Source organism: Caretta caretta, chromosome 1 (assembly GCF_965140235.1).
Source record: "Caretta caretta isolate rCarCar2 chromosome 1, rCarCar1.hap1, whole genome shotgun sequence".
In the NCBI taxonomy this organism is placed as follows: Eukaryota; Metazoa; Chordata; order Testudines; family Cheloniidae; genus Caretta; species Caretta caretta.
The window spans coordinates 78,834,845-78,853,739 of NC_134206.1; the positions used below are offsets into that span (position 1 = coordinate 78,834,845).

General features: G+C 42.6%; 2 protein-coding genes across 10 annotated transcripts in view; one reads left to right on the forward strand and one right to left on the reverse strand.

Annotated features, from left to right (window-relative positions):
- DIS3 (DIS3 exosome endoribonuclease and 3''-5'' exoribonuclease) overlaps positions 1-4,370 on the reverse strand; it is a 32,952-nt gene extending 28,582 nt beyond the window's left edge. For 2 of the 3 annotated variants that reach the window (XM_048852146.2, XM_048852136.2), the window contains exons 1-2: positions 4,042-4,370; positions 2,947-3,104 (exon numbers count right to left, since the gene is read on the reverse strand). In XM_048852146.2, the coding sequence (XP_048708103.1) occupies positions 2,947-3,104; positions 4,042-4,269 (386 nt within the window). In that variant the 5' untranslated portion in view covers positions 4,270-4,370. Of the gene's footprint in view, positions 1-2,946; positions 3,105-4,041 lie in introns of those variants that run through there. The other variant, XM_048852156.1, reaches the window with a different exon arrangement.
- Positions 4,371-4,380: 10 nt separating this feature from the next.
- The window catches only part of PIBF1 (progesterone immunomodulatory binding factor 1), a 172,049-nt gene continuing 157,534 nt past the window's right edge, over positions 4,381-18,895 (forward strand). For 3 of the 7 annotated variants that reach the window (XM_048852172.2, XM_075129007.1, XM_075129014.1), the window contains exons 1-5: positions 4,490-4,625; positions 6,019-6,321; positions 8,824-8,924; positions 11,853-12,051; positions 18,403-18,522. In XM_048852172.2, coding sequence (XP_048708129.1) covers positions 6,070-6,321; positions 8,824-8,924; positions 11,853-12,051; positions 18,403-18,522 — 672 coding nt within the window. In that variant the 5' untranslated portion in view covers positions 4,490-4,625; positions 6,019-6,069. The other 4 variants (XM_048852196.2, XM_048852179.2, XM_048852188.2 and 1 more) reach the window with 4 other exon arrangements.

The window sequence follows — 18,895 nt, forward strand, 5'->3', positions numbered from 1 at the left end:
AAGAGAGACCTAAACCACTAGGTCTGTTGACCAAACAAACAACCCCAGTAAACCTTCCCTAAGAGAGACTGTTGTCTCTGTGGATGTCTAGATGAGGCTACTGGCTCAATATGTATGTATTCAGTGTTTCAGTCACCTCATTTAAAAAATAAACCCACACAACAGAAATAGAAAAGAGCTTGAAGGAAAATAAAACTTAAGAGATATTAGGGGTGAGTTCTACAAGATATTAAAAATAATGGAAGTATTTACTTTGGAATGAAAGGGGATGGTCAGAGGAAAGATGGTCTTGCAGTTTGGGAAATGGACTGGTAGTCAGAAGATCTGGGTTCAGTTCCCAGGTCTGCTGAATCTTTTGTGTGTCCCTGGATAAAGTTGTTTAATATATCTCTTCCTCTGCATGGGAATAATATTCTCTTGTCCCAACTTTTGTTGGTCACACCTCAGGGCAAGTACTATCTCCTACCATGTGTTTGTACAGTGCCTAGCACAACAGGGTCCCCAACTTGCCCAGGGCCCTCTGGGTACTACCATAATACAAAATGATTTATACACTCTTATTATGTTTGGCACTACCATTAGCCATTTCTTATAGCATGAGAAGACGATGGCATACATAATTACTTCCTTTTATTTGTCTTAAACTTTTTGCACTTTATTGTATCTTTTAAATGTGAGGTATGGAACTCAACACTACATTATTGAGTCAAGTTACTTAGTAAGATTCAGGCTTGGTCTACTCTACAGAGTTAGGTTGACATAAGACAGTTTATGTTGACCTAACTATGTCAGTGTCTACGTTAGAATGCTGCTTCCAATGAAGTCAATGTTCCCTTCAACATAATAACTCCACCTTCATGAGAGGCGCAGTGCATATATCAACGTAGTTAGGGCAACACAGCCTCTGTGTAGATGCTGCATTATTTACATCAGCTGTTGGCTGTCAACCCCAAGCCGGGCTGACAGCAGAGTCATCCCCCCAGCACTGAGACCCAGAGCCCCACTACTGCCTCCTGGTGAGGGATCTGGGGGTGGAGAGGGAAGGAGAGCAGAACCTAAGCCACTGCTCGGGCTTGGGCTCTTCTCCCCCACACCCCAATCCCCCACTGGAAGGTGGCAGCTGTGCTTCTGGCTGTCAGCCCTGGCAGCTGGACTCCCCCCGCAGCAACAGCCCCAGCTGTGAGCCTGAAAGGCTCAGTTTCACAGCTGGGAACCTACCAGCAATGAAACAGACATTCTTGTCAGGTTCACAGCTGCTACTATTTCACATTTTGGCTCCGGTTGTCAGCCCTGTAGCCCGGGGATTCCAGCAATGAGCCCCACATGGCGCTGACAGCTTGGGCTGTCAGACCTGGTATGGGGGCTCATAGAGCCCCCACCGGCTGACAGCCAAAGCTGAAAAGTGAAATAATAGCAGCCGTGAACCTGACAAGAATGTCAATTTCATTGCTAATAGTTCCCTGCTGTGAAACTGAGCCCTGTGTGGGTTCACAGCTCTGTCAGTCCCTGGGCTGTGGGGTAGGATCACAGTTGTGAGCCCAGTGCCTGGCTGACAGCTCCAGCTGTCAGCACAGGGGCTGGGGGGCTGCAGCTATGAGCCCAGTGCCCAGCTGACAGTTGCGGGGGGCTGTGAGCCCCATGATTACAGCTGAGGCTGTCAGCCCAGGGCTGCTGGGCTCCAGTGTCAGTGTCCCACAATGCCCCACTTCTGGTGAGGACGCGCACTACAGACATGAGGAGCAAGAGTGGACATGAATCACCACTTCAATTACTGCGGTGGCTGTAAGTGGACTTAAGTCAACTTAATTTTGTAGTGTAGACAAGCCTTCAGAAAAGTTAGGGGCCTGATCCAAAGCCTACTGAAGTCAAAGAGAGTGTCTTTCTACTGATTTCAATGAGTTCTGGATCAAACCCTAGATGACTGAGGCTAATGACAATTTAAGTTAATATACTGTCTTTTATCCAGACTGATATGATGTTCACTTGTGCAGTTTGCATTTCACTAATGTGCAAAGTGATCACCACAAGAGTGAAATGTGGTAACTATTTAACAGAACACATCAACAATAACACAAGAGTTACAAATCTTGCATACTTCCTGGCATTAGCAAACCACCAAAGTAGGCCTTCACAAGTTCTCCAATGATTTAACAATGCACAATTGTCCAGATGCATTAGTCTGTGTGGTAGAGTGAAGGTTTGCCTTCCTTTGAAAATCTACTAAAAGCCACTGCTGGAGATAGGATACTACTAGACAGACCAGAGATCTGTTCCAGCAGCAATTTCCACACCAACAAACCAATACATGCTTGTGATTAAGAAAAAATAGCGAAGAAATTAAATTCTGGTTCAAGTTGCTAATACATTTTAAATCATGTGTCTTTTGCAACAGTACTGAAAAATTTAGGTTTGGGATAGGTGCAGAAGTGAGTCAGAGCAGCAGGTGAAAGTGGTTTGGGGCAGGTAGCTACACCCTATCTCCAGTCAAACAAAAGCAACTATAACACAGGAGAATCATGCATGAAGCTTTTCACACAGTAAACCAGACTAAGGGACCAATCCAATTGCCAAGAGACCAATTCATGTAATTATTGACAACAAATGCATGCAAACCGTTAGCTTCATTAGTTCCTAAATTAAAAAGTTATTTTTTCTGAATGCAAAATCATTTTCCAGTGCATGTGGATATTTTGAGGTAAATGTATTTTGAAGTGTCTGAAGGCATTTGACTTTCAGGCATATTCCTTTTCAAGTACCTGCAATTGTCTCACAACTAGCCACCCTAAAAGTGCATCATTTCATGTCTGTTGATGAAACTTCAAAGCACTTGAATTTTACTACTACAGTTGTCATATTGTCATCATCATTACAGCAAAAATGTCAGTTGTCTCCCGGTTACCTATGTGGTACATTCTGAAGTTTGCTGTACCCTAAGCTATACCTTACCGATGATGTTCATTAGTGAAGGAATAGAAATGTTTTTCAGGATTGGCAATCACATCTCTAATTCGCTTGTACACTGGTGCACTCCGTTTCCTCACTTCTTGTAAAACTGTCTGAAGCACAATTACATTTGTAATAACAGGATCTTCAAGTATATCAATCTGTGAAACAAAAAAGAATCCAAGTTATTGTTTATTTATAACTCATAACAGAGATTCAAGTTTCAGAGTAGGAGCCGTGTTAGTCTGTATTCGCAAAAAGAAAAGGAGTACTTGTGGCACCTTAGAGACTAACCAATTTATTTGAGCATAAGCTTTCGTGAGCTATAGCTCACTTCATCAGATGCATTCAGTGGAAGTGTTTACCTGATCCTGACACATGATTGCCAGAAGATAAAATGAATGATGAGATGCCCAGACCTGCCTCACCCTGGCGGCTGGGGAGCAGACGGTGGAAATTCTAGCCCCTAAGGAGCTGTCCCCATACCCTGCCTGGAGACCTTGGGTGGGATTTTCAAAAGCTGTCAGCCATGAATTTGATTAGGTGGAGAGAGGAGATTCACTTCAGCTCCCAGCAGTGGCAGCCCTGACCCCCCAACAGTATCATCAAGGAAGCCAAATTCAGCATTGGCCCGAAGGACAGGGAATCCCAAAAGCGATGGCGCTGGTGCTGCCACTCTCTTGATTTGATCGCATGTCTCACAACATTTGGTGTTTTTCTTTAAGTCCCAGCTCCTGGAGACAAGCGATTACAAGGGAAGCTGGGCTCAGATTTCGGAAAGAGGAGGTTTATATCCCCGGGGCTGTGGGGAAATGCTTGAAACCGCGGCCAGAAAGCACGGCAAAGCAGACACTGCCAGGCCGACAAAGAGAAAACCGCATTTATGAGGTTTAAGCCTCCTGACGTTTGACCGGATCTCGGATTGCTGGAGGCCTGACCAGCGAATCCTGAGAGAAGACGGGTGAGGGATCCTGTCTCCAATATCCCGGGACCCACACGGCTACGGCTACGCCGCACAGAACGATGCTGACCCCTGCGTGAGTCCCAAGCCCCACGCGCACAGCTCCCTCACCCTCGGGAGTGGGCGGGGGTTGGTACCTGGTGCAGCAGGACGTTGGTGTCTGGCAGCAAGTAGTGCGGGGCGGGGCAGAGGCTGCTGGCGGCACCGCTGGGCTGGGCCTCGAGGCGGGGCTCCCCGGGCTGCTGCCCGCACTGCTCACAGGCGGCCGCCCCGCACGCGATGTCCTCGCGCAGGTAGTGCTCGCGCACCACTTTCATCACCGCACCCGCCCGCGTCCGCTTCAGGAACGTGCGCGAGGTCAACATCCTGCCCGCAGTAGCGCCAGCCAGTACCCCAGGGAAGAACCAGCACCAGGCGAGAGGCTCCCGGCAAGCAACTCGACCCTGCCGGAACCGGAACGGCAGGCGGAACCGGAGACTACAGCTCCCAGCATGCACTGCGGCCCGCGCCGGAAACACTTCGGATGCGCGTTGTGCTGTTTGGGCCGTTGGGATGGAAGGGGATTGCGGGTCCCAGCATGCATTGCGACTAGAGCGGGTCGGTTGGCGCTGCTCCCTTCGTTCTTTGGTTTTAGCGCGAGTGCTGTTGTCTTGGTGACGGCAGCTAACAGCCCCGCCCTTTCCGGGGTGAAGCCTGAGCTGTTGGTCGGTAGTTGCCGGAGGTGAGTCCGGCTGCAGGGGCCTCTCCCGCCTAGCCGGGCAGTGCACGGGGCAGGGCTGCAGTGAGGGTCGCCTCCCGAAACGTACCGGCCTGCGCCGCGGGGATCCGCCCCGGCGGCTCTCACGGGGCAGCCTCGTTTTGCCGCTCGCCCCGGTAATGGTTCGTGCGGGGCTATACGCAGATATGTAATAACACGTTCAAACACGCCAGCCCCTCGCTGCGCGCAGGCCTTTGGGCGGCTCGGGGCCGGTAGGCGATGTGCCCGGGGTCATTCAGGAGGGAAGCCCGAGTGGGGTCCGGGATGGCGCAGGCCGGGCTCCACTGGTGTTCATTGGGACCAGGAGCCACTCCTGCCCTAGGGCGACTTCCAGCCCTCCTGCTGTGACCCTGCCCCCGTGGTCAGGCCTCTCCACCGCCCCTCAGTCTGAGGGATGGTGGCTTGGTACTCCCCACTTCTGTGTTTAAACAGGCTGTTTATTAGGGATGAAGGGGCAGGGCACGGGCTGTGGTGGAGAGCGAGCTCGGCTTTGTGGATGCAAGGAAGACTAAAGTAAGGGTCCGACTGGAGCATCCCCACTGCAGGTGCAAGGCACCATTCTTTGACTTTCCTTTCCTAACATAAACACAGGGTCAAGTGTTATGACCCCCCCCCCCCAAAAAAAACAAACAAACAAACAAAACCCAAAACATTGTATGGGATGCACAGTTATCTTCTGGGGAGAGGCTGAGAGAGAGAACAAAACACATTTGATAGATGTGTGGTCAGTTTGCTTCAGGCACGACTGGGAGGCATTCAGATAGTATGTTAGAGAGGATGGTATAAGAACTGATATGGATTAGAAAGTTATGTATGGAAGCTTAAGGAATCTTTCCCATGTCATTTAAGTTTGCTGCATGAATAATAAGTATGTCCCTCATTTGGATCTCTGCCATATATTATGTTCCATGCCTCTGGGAAAGAGGGAGATTGAATGAGAGAAATGTGGGAGAGACTGAACCAAAAACCCATGGTGTCCTTTTGCAATGCTGCATAGGCAGTGCAAAGCATGTGATTAATGAGGGGGTCAGGCACTATGCTGAGACTGAGCAAGGTGAAATCCCACTGTGACAATCCATATGTAGCTCATTCTAGCACTGGTGACACCACCCATTGGTAATGATGAGCCTAGAATGTCCTTCTGGAGAGAAGGCCATTGCTGTTGTGGAAGGTAGAAAGCCCCAGAAACAGAGTTCTGGGGAAAGATTTTATTTTACAGCATCCTACAAACATCTCTTACAGGTGAAAGGATAGACCAAACATTGAGCAGGAAATCTAAAGTGTTGGTTAATAGTTTTTCATAATCTTTTAATACCTTTTCTCTTAATTGTTCTGACTTCTGCATTTCACTCTACAGGGTTCTCAGATCAAATCATAACCATAAAAACCTCTTCAAATAGAAAGAAAAATGTCACGGAAGGGCTCCAAGGAAACCAAGAAAGCAAATATCTCCAGCTCCCTGGAGTCTGAAGATATTAGTTTAGAGACTACAGTACCAACAGATGACATTTCCTCTTCTGAAGAGAGAGAAGGTACCACCAAAATCACTAGGCAACTGATTGAGCGGAAGGAATTGCTTCATAATCTACAATTGCTGAAAATAGAGTTATCTCAGAAAAACTTAATGATTGACAACTTGAAAGTGGAATATCTGACCAAAGTAAGGAAGTATGTGATTGTGTATATGTGTGCCCTATTCCACAACAACTGCTTAAGTCTAGAAAAGTACTTTATATACTACCTCATTCACGGTTCTTGAATAACTTCAATATACAAGTCAACTTCAGTTGCTCTAACTGAAATCAGGTGAAAGGTACAGAGGTGAAAATGTGAGCTTTCTTATGCAATGTGCTTCAGCCCTGTGGAAATTTCTAGGCTTACGAGTTCACTTTCATTCTTGACTTAATACTTCTTAGCACTTTCAGAGTTGTCAAGGTTCCTTCCCCACTCTGAATTCTAGGGTACAGATGTGGGGACCTGCATGAAAAACCCCCTAAGCTTATTTTTACCATCTTAGGTTAAAACTTCCCCAGGGTACAAACTATTTTACCTTTTGTCCCTGGATCTTACTACTGCCACCACCAAGTGTCTAACAAAAATAACAGGGAAAGAGCCTACTTGGAAACCTCTTTTCCCTCAAATCCCCCCCAAGCCCTACACCCCCTTTCCTTGGGAAGGCTTGCTAAAAATCCTCACCAATTTGCATAGGTGAACACAGACCCAAACCCTTGGATCTTAGAACAATGAAAAAGCAATCAGGTTCTTAAAAGAGAATTTTAATGAAAGAAAAAGTAAAAGAATCACCTCTGTAAAATCAGGATGGTAAATACCTTACAGGGTGATCAGATTCAAAACATAGAGAATCCCTCTAGGCAAAACCTTAAGTTACAAAAAGACACAAAAGCAGGAATATACATTCCGTTCAGCACAACTTATTTTATCAGCCATTTAAACAAAACCGAATCTAACGTATATCTAACTAGATTGCTTATTAACTCTTTACAGGAGTTCTGACCTGCATTCCTGCTCTGGTCTGGGCAAAAGCAACACACAGACAGAGAGAACCCTTTGTCCCCCCCCTCCAGCTTTGAAAGTATCTTGTCTCCTCATTGGTCATTTTGGTCAGGTACCAGCGAGGTTATCTTAGCTTCTTAACCCTTTACAGGTGAAAGGGTTTTTCCTCTGGCCAAGAGGGATTTAAAGGTGTTTACCCTTCCCTTTATATTTATGACAAGAGTACTGTACAGACTTCAATTTTCCATAATATTCCTGTAGGGTAGGTACCAAAATATCTTCCCTGTTTTTTATAGAAGGTAAAAGATGGGAAAATTGAGACATGAAGGAATTATTTGACTTCCCGAGGATATATCTTTAGTACAAACAGAGCTGGGGTTAGAACTTAGGAATTCTTGTGACAATACTTTTAGTCTTTTTTCAGAGTAGCAGCCACGTTAGTCTATATCCACAAAAAGAAAAGGAGTACTTGTGGCACCTTAGAGACTAACAAATGTATTTGAGCATAAGCTTTCGTGAGATGCAGCTCACTTCATCGGATGCATCTGATGAAGTGAGCTGTAGCTCACGAAAGCTTATGCTCAAATACATTTGTTAGTCTCTAAGGTGCCACAAGTACTCCTTTTCTTTTTACTTTAGTCTTGTGCTTATTACAAGTCTAAACCAAAGAAAATACTAGTGCCCAGGCACTCTTACCATTCAAAGTCAAGAATTCTTTGTCAGCCTCTCAAAACACACAGACACACACTACAGAGGGCTATCACATGCATTTACTACAGAAGACTAAAAAATGTAAGGGAGTTAAGGGATCACCAGCCTGAAAAGGTTGAGAAACACTGAATTGTAGACTTTTGAGTGGTGGTCAAATGGGAAAGCTTGTCTGTGGAAATGTGGACTGACTTCGAAGCGAGAGATTCTATATCTTGTCCCATCTCATTTACAAGAAGTATGGGGAGGGAAGCTTAGGTAGGGGGAAGTGCAATAATGTCTTACTACAGTAGTGTATAGTTTTATTATTGTTACCTTTATCCTAGACCTTGTCTACACTTACAGCGGTGCAGCTGCACTTGTACAAGTGTGCCACTGTAGCATTTAATGAAGATGCTACCTATGCTGATGGGAGAGCTTCTCCACCTTTCCGTGAGACAGTAGGTGTGTCGATGAGAGAAGCCCTGTCTATGAAGAGAGTTTCGTCAGTATAGCTGCATCACTCAAGGGTGTGGATTTTCCACATCCCTGAGCAACTGTAGTTATACCGACATAAGCGTAAACCAGGGCTCAGTCTCTTCTGTTGATATCTGTTTATAACTTGCACTTGTCTGTAAGTTGAATTTAGGCCAAATCCTGCAATCGAATCTGAGCAAGCGGATGCCTCGGCCTTTGTGAATCCAGTTATAGAATTGGAGCTTTACTTTGTAGGTACTTTGGGACAGGTATAATTTCTTTATTTCTTTTGGCAGGTGTCTAGAACATTTTTGGGTTTTCATAAAACAATCAAAATAGCAGTCTCCTGACTAATTCAGACCTCTGCTATTTTTCTTAACTTTTTTAGTGGAAGGTAGTATAGGGTATTGCTTTTGTCAGAAAATGTTTCAGGAGAAGTTAGCAAGGTAAGTCATTTTTCTCTTTTCTCTTTAATTGCTTTTAGATTGAAGAGCTAGAAGAGAAGCTTAATGATACAATCCACCAGAAGCAGCTGTTATCTTTACGACTAGACAACCAGCTGGCATTACAGCAAGAAGATGCCAGGTACGAGAATAAACAAATCAACTTCAGCATTAATATGTACTATTGATCTAAATGCAGTGGTAGGAAATAAAACATGACGGGATGTAGGTTACTGGAAGAGCAGCTTTATTATAGGTTGTATAAACTTTCCATTCTAAACCTTCACTTAAAACTGCTAACTGTAACTTGCTGAAACTTTCACTACTAGCCCTGACTGAACCTAAATTGTACTTGAAACTTTAATATAAGTAAGAATCTCTGCTGTTTTGTGAATAAAGGGCTCGATTAGGAGTAATACTTTCCCCACTTAAAAAATAATACATTTACAACTCTTTTTTAATAAGTCTATGTCCTGAATGGCTTGGGGAGATGGGAGGGAATGACAGTTTAGAAAACTCTCATTTGGCCCTGAAAGAGCCTTAATTGAGCAGAAGTGCTTCTAGTGTTTGGGTAAATATTGATTTTGACTTGAGTCTTCTGAAACATTACAATTGTCTAGAACCTAAAGCTAGATTTGGTGTTGACAAAATACCTCATTAAGGAGTTCTGTTCTCACTTCTACTGACTGGTCTTAAGAAGGATTGTGAAGTGTGGTATCTTATTTAGTGAAGTCTCGCAACACAGCAGGAGATACATAAACTCAAGCACAGAGAAGTTGTGAGTTTCTGCAAGTCTCTTTCTGTAGAAGATTTGATACTCCTGGTGGAATTCTGTGCCAAAAAAAATTAAAAAATTTGCGCACAATATTTTAAAATTCTGCATATTTTATTTGTCAAAATAACACAATATAATCACACCAGTCTCAATTGTTTTTGGTCATTTACTTCAAAATATCTGTCAGCAAGTATGTATGTAACAAAACAGAAAACAAAAACGATTCAGGAAATGTTTTTTGACAAATAGATTCCTTACTAGGCATATTAATAGAGAACTCTTGAGTAATAATTCATTTAAACTAGAATACAGAATCATATTTTCTCACCCCTCAGAAACAGTGAAAAGGCTTGGGGAAGTCAAGGGTAACAGAGGAGCCGAGGGAGAGGGAAGTAGATTGCTGGGAAGGAACCTGGGTGTGAACTTGGAGGGTTGTTGGGTATGGGTGAGAGAAGTATGGAACAGGTTTTTTGTGGGGGTGGGGAGGGATTGTTAGGAAGCTTTTCCCATGCATACCCTGGCTGATCCCTAGCCTCTCCCATTCAGTCAGGCACATCTGCCCGTGTCCCCATGTGTCTCTGTGCCCTCACCCAGCCCTATGTAGCCCTGCACCCCCTCCCCCAGTCCCCATGTGTGTCTGCACCTCCCTCCCCCCTGTGGCCTTGTGCCTCCGCTCCCATTCTGCCCATGCTCCAGTCTGCCCTCCCCCACTAGCCCTTATGTGCCCCTGTCTGACACCCCCGCGCCCCCATAACCCATTTCCTGACCTGGCCACAGGCTCTGTGAAGAAGGCAGGCTTTCTCTTCCTTATCTGGTTGTGAGCTGCCACTGTGTTCTATCACCACAGGCCCTCTGGTGGGTTAAAAGTGGAACTGCAGCAACATTTTGGCAGAAGCTTTTGTTGGTGCAAAAAATTTGAAATCTGCAGAGCTCATTAATTATGCACGTGTGCAGTAGTGCAGAATCCGCAGGAGTAATTTGTGGCAGAACTGGTCTCAGACTTAAGAGCACAGTGGCTCTTGGAAAAATGTCTTCCAATTGTGTGCTTAGTTGTGCCATCTTATGCTTATCTAACTTTTGTCAAGTGCTCTGGTATCTGTACAGAGGAAAAAGTGCTATGTACTGTACAAATTATTAGGGCCAGAGACCTAAAACAGCTGAGTGACTTTCTTCTACCCTCCTCTGTCTACTACCTTTATATTCTGCCCATCAATAACTTATGCTTATCTTTCTTCAGAACATATCCCTTTTGTGGACTAGGCCTGCTTTGGTGAACCTCAAAAAATATATTGGATCAAGATTTATCCTGAAACCTTGTACACCAACCCAATTAAAACTTTTTGGGTGCTTGTTTAAAAAACAAAACAGGGTGAAATAAAACCCTTCCTGAAAGAACAGTTTAGATTGAAAGTGTTTTTCAGTGGAGTTCAACCAGTATACAAAAGAAGTAGGCTTTCTTTACAACAATTGTGGATCTACAAAAACATAAACAAACAAACTCTTTCGATGTTCAGATGTTTGGAAGTGAGCAGTTAAGAGATTCAACCAGTTTACAATGCTGTATATGCCTTCATCACTCATGATCAACCTACCTAACTTTAGGTAGTAACATTTTAAAAAGTCTATTAGTAGCATATTAACATTTGTGGAGATCGGAGTTAAAGTTCCTTGTTTGAGTGTGATTTCTAAGAACCTTGATGAGTGCATTATGATGGCTGTATGTTGGAAGTGAGACGCAGTCTGTTGTGGAGGTTGTCTCTGTGAGTGTGATTATATTTGGATGATAAGGTGTGAATTGAAGTTGTTTGGGTGTTAATGTTGCTTTAACTAGAGTTGTCTTAGGCTTTGTCTGTACTGGAACTTCGTTGGCAAAACTTTTGTCGTTCAGGGGTATTTAACACCCTCCTTCCCAAATGACAAAAGTTTTACTGATGAAAAGTGCCAATGTGAACAGCGCTTTTTCCTGCCGACAGAGCTGCTGCTGCTGCTCATGGGGAGTGGAAGTCTTTTTATCATTAGGAGAGATTTCTCCTGCTGACAAACGGCAGCTACACTGCGTGCCTTTTAGCAGAACGGCTGTGGTGGCACAGCCATGTCGCTGAAAGCGAGGTAATGTAGACAAATTCTAGTTAGCAAAGTGTTTTTTTGGGGGTTTTTTTGGTAGGATTATATTAATTGTGAACTCTTGTTCTCATCTGAAAATTAGGATAATAATTATTTGCCTAGCTCAAGTATTGTGAGGATTTATTGATACTTTAGACATGTTTATCATAATTTTCTGATACATTTACATAGAAAACATCAAGAGCTAATGAAACAGGAAATGGAAACCATTTTAATGAGGCAAAAACAACTAGAAGAAACAAATCATCAGTTAAGGGAGCGAGCCGGAGATATCCGTCGCAGCTTGCGTGATTTGGAATTGACAGAAGATTATTATGAAAAACTGAAATCTCTCCCTGAAGATGAGCTTTCTATCCCTGAATATGTTTCTGTGAGTACTTTGTGTTCTGTATTGCTATTCTGTATTGCTATTCAAAATACAAATGATCATGGTTTAGTAACCTGTTTGTAAAGGTCATAATGAGTACCTTAATGCACTCTTTCTGACTCACAGTGTACCTGTGAAGAAAGCAGGGAGAAGCCTTTAGAACTCAGGTTCTTTTATCACCACCCACAGGCCGCCTGCACTAGAAATGAGACTCCTATTGCTGGGCCTCTTCCTAATATAATTCAGTCATTAAAAGTGGCATTCAAACAGAAAGAAGAAGCCTTTTAAAACCCAGTCTTTAATGCCTAATAGGTTGAAATGATGAGACCAAGAAGTGGATGAGATTTGTTTTACTTGCATAGTAGGCAGCAGGGAAGTTAAGTGGCAAAGGAAGGAACAGAGTGAGCATATGAGTTTGAAACACACAGACTTCCTGGAACAACAATCCATGTTCTCGTTCAGTTATTCTGCCCTGTTAGAATCTAAACAGTGCAGAGATGAAGGATCTTTCCTTGGATCCATAAGAAAATAAGAACTGTGGAACTCTTTGCCAGGGGATGTTGTGAAGGCCAAAACTATAACAGGATTCAAAAAAGAACTAGATAAGTTCGTGGAGGATAGGTCCATCAATGGCTGTTAGGCAAGATGGGCAGGGATGGAACACCATGTTCTGAGTGTCCCTAGCCTTTGTTTGCCAGAAGCTCGGAATGGATGACATGGGATGGATCTTTGATGATTGCCCATTCTGTTCATTCCCTCTGAAGCACCTGGCGTTGGCCATGGTCATAAGGCAGGATACTGGGCTAAATGGACCATTGGTCTGACCCAGTATGGCCGTTCTTATATTATATAGTCCTTAGTCTGTAAATTTTCTATACCAGGCTTACAGCAGAAAGTATCCTTTAAACAAGTTTATTCTATCTAGATTTTGAACTAAAGGATATCACAAGTTTAATTTCTAGTATTTTATAGGTTAATATAGATAGCAGACATTAGCTCAGGGGTTCTCAAACTGATGGTCGTTACCCCTCAGGGTTGCAAGGTGGTTACATGGGGGTCATGAGCTATCCGCTCCGTGGGGCTGTCAGCTTCCATTAAATTTCCCCCCCACTCCCCCTGTTTTTAATGTATGAGGAGGGTCATGCTTAAAGGCTTGCTGTGTGAAAGGGGTCACCAATACAAATAGTCTGAAAACTACTGCTTTAGCTAGTAAATTGAGTGTTTTGTTTTGGTTACTGTTCCCATTTTTTCCACAAGGTGGTGCTAAGTGATATTTTGCTGTGGCACAGAGCATGTAACTAACATTTTAAATGTAATTTGCAAATAGTTCTAAAAGAATTAAGGAACTTTAGAATTATGTGCTCTCCTTACTACAGGTTCTACAGGTAAGGTAAGTCCCATTTATTCATGATATTGCATGGAAGTTTCTAAAGTTTTATAAAGGTAACAGACACCTGTTGTGGATCAAGTACAGACAGGACAGAAGTACCAGCAAATCTGTATTTCCAGACACCTAATATCAACCAGGAGGAAAAAAACCCATAAACCTTAAATTACATTTTTCTTCTGCAAAGTGTCTATGTATAAATTACATCGGTGTCTCAAAAATTTGTGTGTACTGAGTATTATGTGCTTTAGTGACTAAAATATAAATTTTGCTATTCTTGTCATCTCTACATACTTCTGTTCCTTATGCGCAGTCAACAGAATTATTTCCTCACTTACACCCGTGAAATCCCATTGTCTTCAATGGGTTTGCACAGAACTTGAATAAACTAAGGAAAGAACTTTTCATGTAGAATTTTTATTAGATGAACAGGGAAAAATGCAGTCTTAACTGATATCCCACAGCTCTTGACAGCTTGAATTTCTAGGACTGCAGCTAGCGAAACCATCTTTTTATTTGTAAAATGAGCAAATTTAATGTAAAAGGAACTGAAACACAATAAATGTTTATCGTATTAGTGTTTTCAGAGACGAACTGAAGTTTAAGAGAATCTTGTAGTTTTTCCAACACAGAGACTAGCCTGGACATTCGAAGTTTTGTGTTGGCTTTCCCCTGCCCTTACCCTGCAAAATAAATTTTGAAAAGTATAAAATGCATCTAAATTTCTGTGCCAGGGACAACGAGAAACGTAGACTTTCAGCCCAGTGGTTAGTGTAGTCACACAGGGTGTGTGAGACAGCTGGTTCAAGCCCCCTCTGCCTGATGTGGAGAAGGAATGTGAACAGTGTTCTGCCTCCTCTCACATCAGTGCCCTAATGACTGGGCTATGGAATATTCTGATGTAGGACTCCCTCAGTCTCTCCTGTTGAGCTGTTCCATTTTGGATAAATAAATAAATAGACAATGGAGCAGAGGGACTAATCCTGAGTTTCCCACCTCCTGGGTGAGTGCCCTTCCTGCCAGGCTAGAGTCATTCTCACACTCTCAGCCTCAGTGATTAAGTAGTTTTATATACAAAAAGAAAAGGAGTACTTGTGGCACCTTAGAGACTAACCAATTTATTTGAGCATGAGCTTTCGTGAGCTACAGCTCACTTCATCAGATGTATACCGTGGAAACTGCAGCAGACTTTATATACACACAGAGAATATGAAACAATACCTCCTCCCACCCCACTGTCCTGCTGGTAATAGCTTATCTAAAGTGATCAACAGGTGGGCCATTTCCAGCACAAATCCAGGTTTTCTCACCCTCCACCCCCCCACACAAATTCACTCTCCTGCTGGTGCTAGCCCATCCAAAGTGACAACTCTTTACATAATCAAGTCAGGCTATTTCCTGCATAGATCCAGGTTTTCTCACATCTTCTCACATCCCCCCCACCCCCATACACACACAAACTCACTCTCCTGCTGGTAATAGCTCATCTAAACTGACCACTCTCCAAGTTTAAATCCAAGTTAAACCAGAACATCTGTGGGGGGGTGGGGGGGGTAGGAAAAAACAAGAGGAAACAGGCTACCTTGCATAATGACTTAGCCACTCCCAGTCTCTAATTAAGCCTAAATTAATAGTATCCAATTTGCAAATGAATTCCAATTCAGCAGTTTCTCGCTGGAGTCTGGATTTGAAGTTTTTTTGTTTTAAGATAGCGACCTTCATGTCTGTGATTGCGTGACCAGAGAGATTGAAGTGTTCTCCGACTGGTTACCAGCAGGACAGTGGGGTGGGAGGAGGTATTGTTTCATATTCTCTGTGTGTATATAAAGTCTGCTGCAGTTTCCACGGTATACATCTGATGAAGTGAGCTGTAGCTCACGAAAGCTCATGCTCAAATAAATTGGTTAGTCTCTAAGGTGCCACAAGTACTCCTTTTCTTTTTGCGAATACAGACTAACACGGCTGTTCCTCTGAAACCTTTTATATACAGCGGAACAGTTTCAAGAGAAGCGATTGAGGGAGCCTCACATGAGAATATCCCGTAACCCAGTGGTTAGGGCATTCACCTGAGCAGTGGCAGACTCCTGTTCAAATCCATTTTCCTCATCAGCATGGGGCTAGCCTGAACCAGTAGACTCCCACATCCTGGGTGAGTACCCTAATCACTAGGCTAAAAGTTATGAGGGAGTGCCTCCTCCTCCTCTTCTTGCACATGGAGCGAGACTGCCTTTGAGCATGCATACTGGATTGAGTTCTGCATGCAAGGTAGGCATTCTTCGGCTTATCTTCCCCCAGTTTGTGACTTGCTCTGGGGCTTAGGCAGCCAGCCACCTAAAGCGAGGCTGGAGTGTGCATGCCTAGAGGCAGAAACATTGGTACCTAGGGAAATTTAGGCACCAAACAAGTTTAGGCACCTGTGCGGTTAGGAGGCATTTGAGCAGGAATTTTGTGAATATCAGTAGCTGCCTAAGGCTTTGTCTACACTACGCAGCTTTTAGCGACATGGCTGTACAGCTACAGCCGTGCCGCTAAAAGGTGCGCAGTATAGCTGCTGATTGTCCAGGAGAGAGCTCTCCTGCTGACAAAAAACTTCCACCCCCAATGAATGGCGGTAGCTTTGTTGGCAGGAGAGTGCTCCTGCCGACCAAGCGCTGTTCACACCTGCGCTTTTCCTCAACAAAACTTTTGTCTTTCTGAGGGGGTATTTTTTTAACATCTCTGAATGACAAAATTTTGTCGTTCACTTGCCAGTGTAGACAAAGCCTAAGTCTCAGATTTAGGTGCCAAAATGGCAGGTAAGTGCCTGAGTTCCTTTTTGAATTTAGCCTTGTTTACCTTCACGCGGTAAAAGGAATAAAATAAATGTGACTTACTTGACCCAAGGAGGCCAGTTCTAGTCTGCAGCAGGTCTCTAGAATGGCTCTAATGACACTATGTGTACCATCACATGGAGGACTTAAAAAAAAAAAAATACAGGCATGTCTTAATCCCCACTTCTTTGTTGATAATTAAATATAATTCTAAAGTTGGACTTATTTAAAAAAAAAAAACTATTCACAGATCATATATAGTATTGGGGGGAGGGATAGCTCAGTGGTTTGAGCATTGGCCTGCTAAACCCAGGGTTGTGAGTTCAATCCTTGAGGGGGCCATTTAGGGATCTGGGGCAAAAATTGGGGATTGGTCCTGCTTCAAGCAGGGGGTTGGACTAGATAACCTCCTGAGGTTCCTTCCAACCCTAACCTTCTATGATTCTATGTATAATATAAAAAGAACTTCAGGACTTCAAAGGTGATAGATGAAATGATCTGTTTTAAAGCATTATAAATGAAAGGGAGGAATAAAGTTTGACTGAAGGTGGATAGTTAAATAACTGTGGTGCCAACCTGTGTGTGTGCTTGTACATGTATGGTGTGCCATTGCATAAGCAAATAGTGCATTCCACCATTCTCTATATTTAATTCGTAGCTTTTCCAAACCACATACTTATGATCCCAGCAGTATTGATATAGAAAAACAGATTTATATATATATAATGCACAGATTTGTGCATTTTTTAAAATATATTTTGTATGATTTCAACTTTTCATGTTTCTATATCTTTTAAAAAGGCCTATTTGACTTTGGCTAAAGCCCTTTCAGTAAGGGCTTTTAAAGCCTGCTATAAGAAAGCTTTGAAAATAAATTTTATAATGGGATCACTGGTAAGGCCATTCACCATAGAAGCAGGTGTTTGTCAGAATACAAACTACACGGTGTAATTAATCTTGTATCTGTTATAAATGAGAAGCTGGAAAAAAATGGATCTCATTGTGATGATTGGAAGAATTACTCATAAATGCTTGACAATGCTCATTCTAAAGTAGAGACCATTAGAATTCTTATTTCTTTTGAAGCTGAATTTCCCTTTTTCTTTCTTTTCTCAAATTTAAATAGATAAGCATCAACATTTTGGGAGTCAATATTTTACTTTGGAGCTCCTTTCAATAAACACCCCAGTGATTGGTCATCGTCCTCTTTCTTTCTCTCTCTCTCACTTGCAGCAGAAGGAAATGGAGGATAATTCATGTACCATCTGTGCATCTACAAAGTAGTGCTTTTAGCAGTGTTGGTGATTATGTGTGACTGACAGGGATTATGATTTTGCTCCTCATTGACTTCACCTGGCATGATGAATAAAAACGTTTCTGTTCAGAAGTGGTGGGGGGAGAAGGGGTAATGTTGATTTTAAACTTGGTGAGATAATTTTTAGAAGTATGAAGGAAATATGTGAGAATCATGAGCGACATCAACTGCTTTATGTTAGTTGCGTGTTTAATGGTTGAATGAACATAAAATGGAGTAAGAGAAGCTACTATTGTGGTACTCTAATCTGTTGCATCTAATTAGTATGAATGCTTAGTGTGGAAAGAATAAAAACAACAAAAAATTGAGTCTGAAGGACTATTGAGTACAAACAGTGTCCGTGTCTACACTACCGGCTAAATCGGCACTGCTGCGATCAATGCAGCGGTGTTGATTTAGTGGGTCTGTGAACATACGCTAAGTCGATGGGAGAGTACTCTCCCGTTAAAGTCTGTACTCCACCTCCCCGAGAGGCGAAAGCTATGTCGACAGGAGAGTGTCTCACATTGACATAGGTTGACTTACAGCGGTGTCTACACCATAACTATATGCACTACACTATATGTCTACACTATAACTTATGTAACTGAAATAGCGTAACTTAGATTGACTTACAGCGTTACTGTAGATTAGCCCAGTGTAATAGAGTAGTACATGTAAAAAGATATGTAGTAAGTAGTGTATGTGTTAATTGAAAATATTAACTTTTTTGAAAAACAAATATGAGATTTTTAAGTTAGTGGCATAAAATGTTTTAATTGTTCTCTTACTAGAATTTATCTGCATTTTTTTTAATATCTGTATTTTTGAGGAGTGACAGTGTTGTTTGCTTTCTTTTCTAGATTCGATTCTATGAAGTAGTCCAACCATTAAGAAAAGAAGTAAATGAACTACAGATGAAAAAAGACAGCTTATCAGAAGATTTAAGTTATTACAAGTCCCAGTTGAAGTGTGTGATGGAGGTTTGTATGCTTTAGTAACCCAGCTATGAAAATAAGTAATAAAATAACCCTGTTCTGTCAAATGGGTACATTTCCGTTCCAGTTACTTTTCAGATCAGGTAGGAGACTAGAGGTTTAATAGCGGGGCATTCATTTTTTTTTAATACTTGCAAAGCAATTGTTTTCTCACAATATTAATTTGCTTAATATTTGTACTAATAATGAAAATCTGTATCACTGTAATCGGGTGCATATTTAATAAAAATTTTTAAGTAGCAACCAAAACCTAATGGAAAACTTTGACAAATATTCTGTTTGGAAACACATCTGCTGGACTGTCACATTTACCTCTTTTTATTAATTTTTTAAATTTCTTGGTTTTATTCTTTCCCTA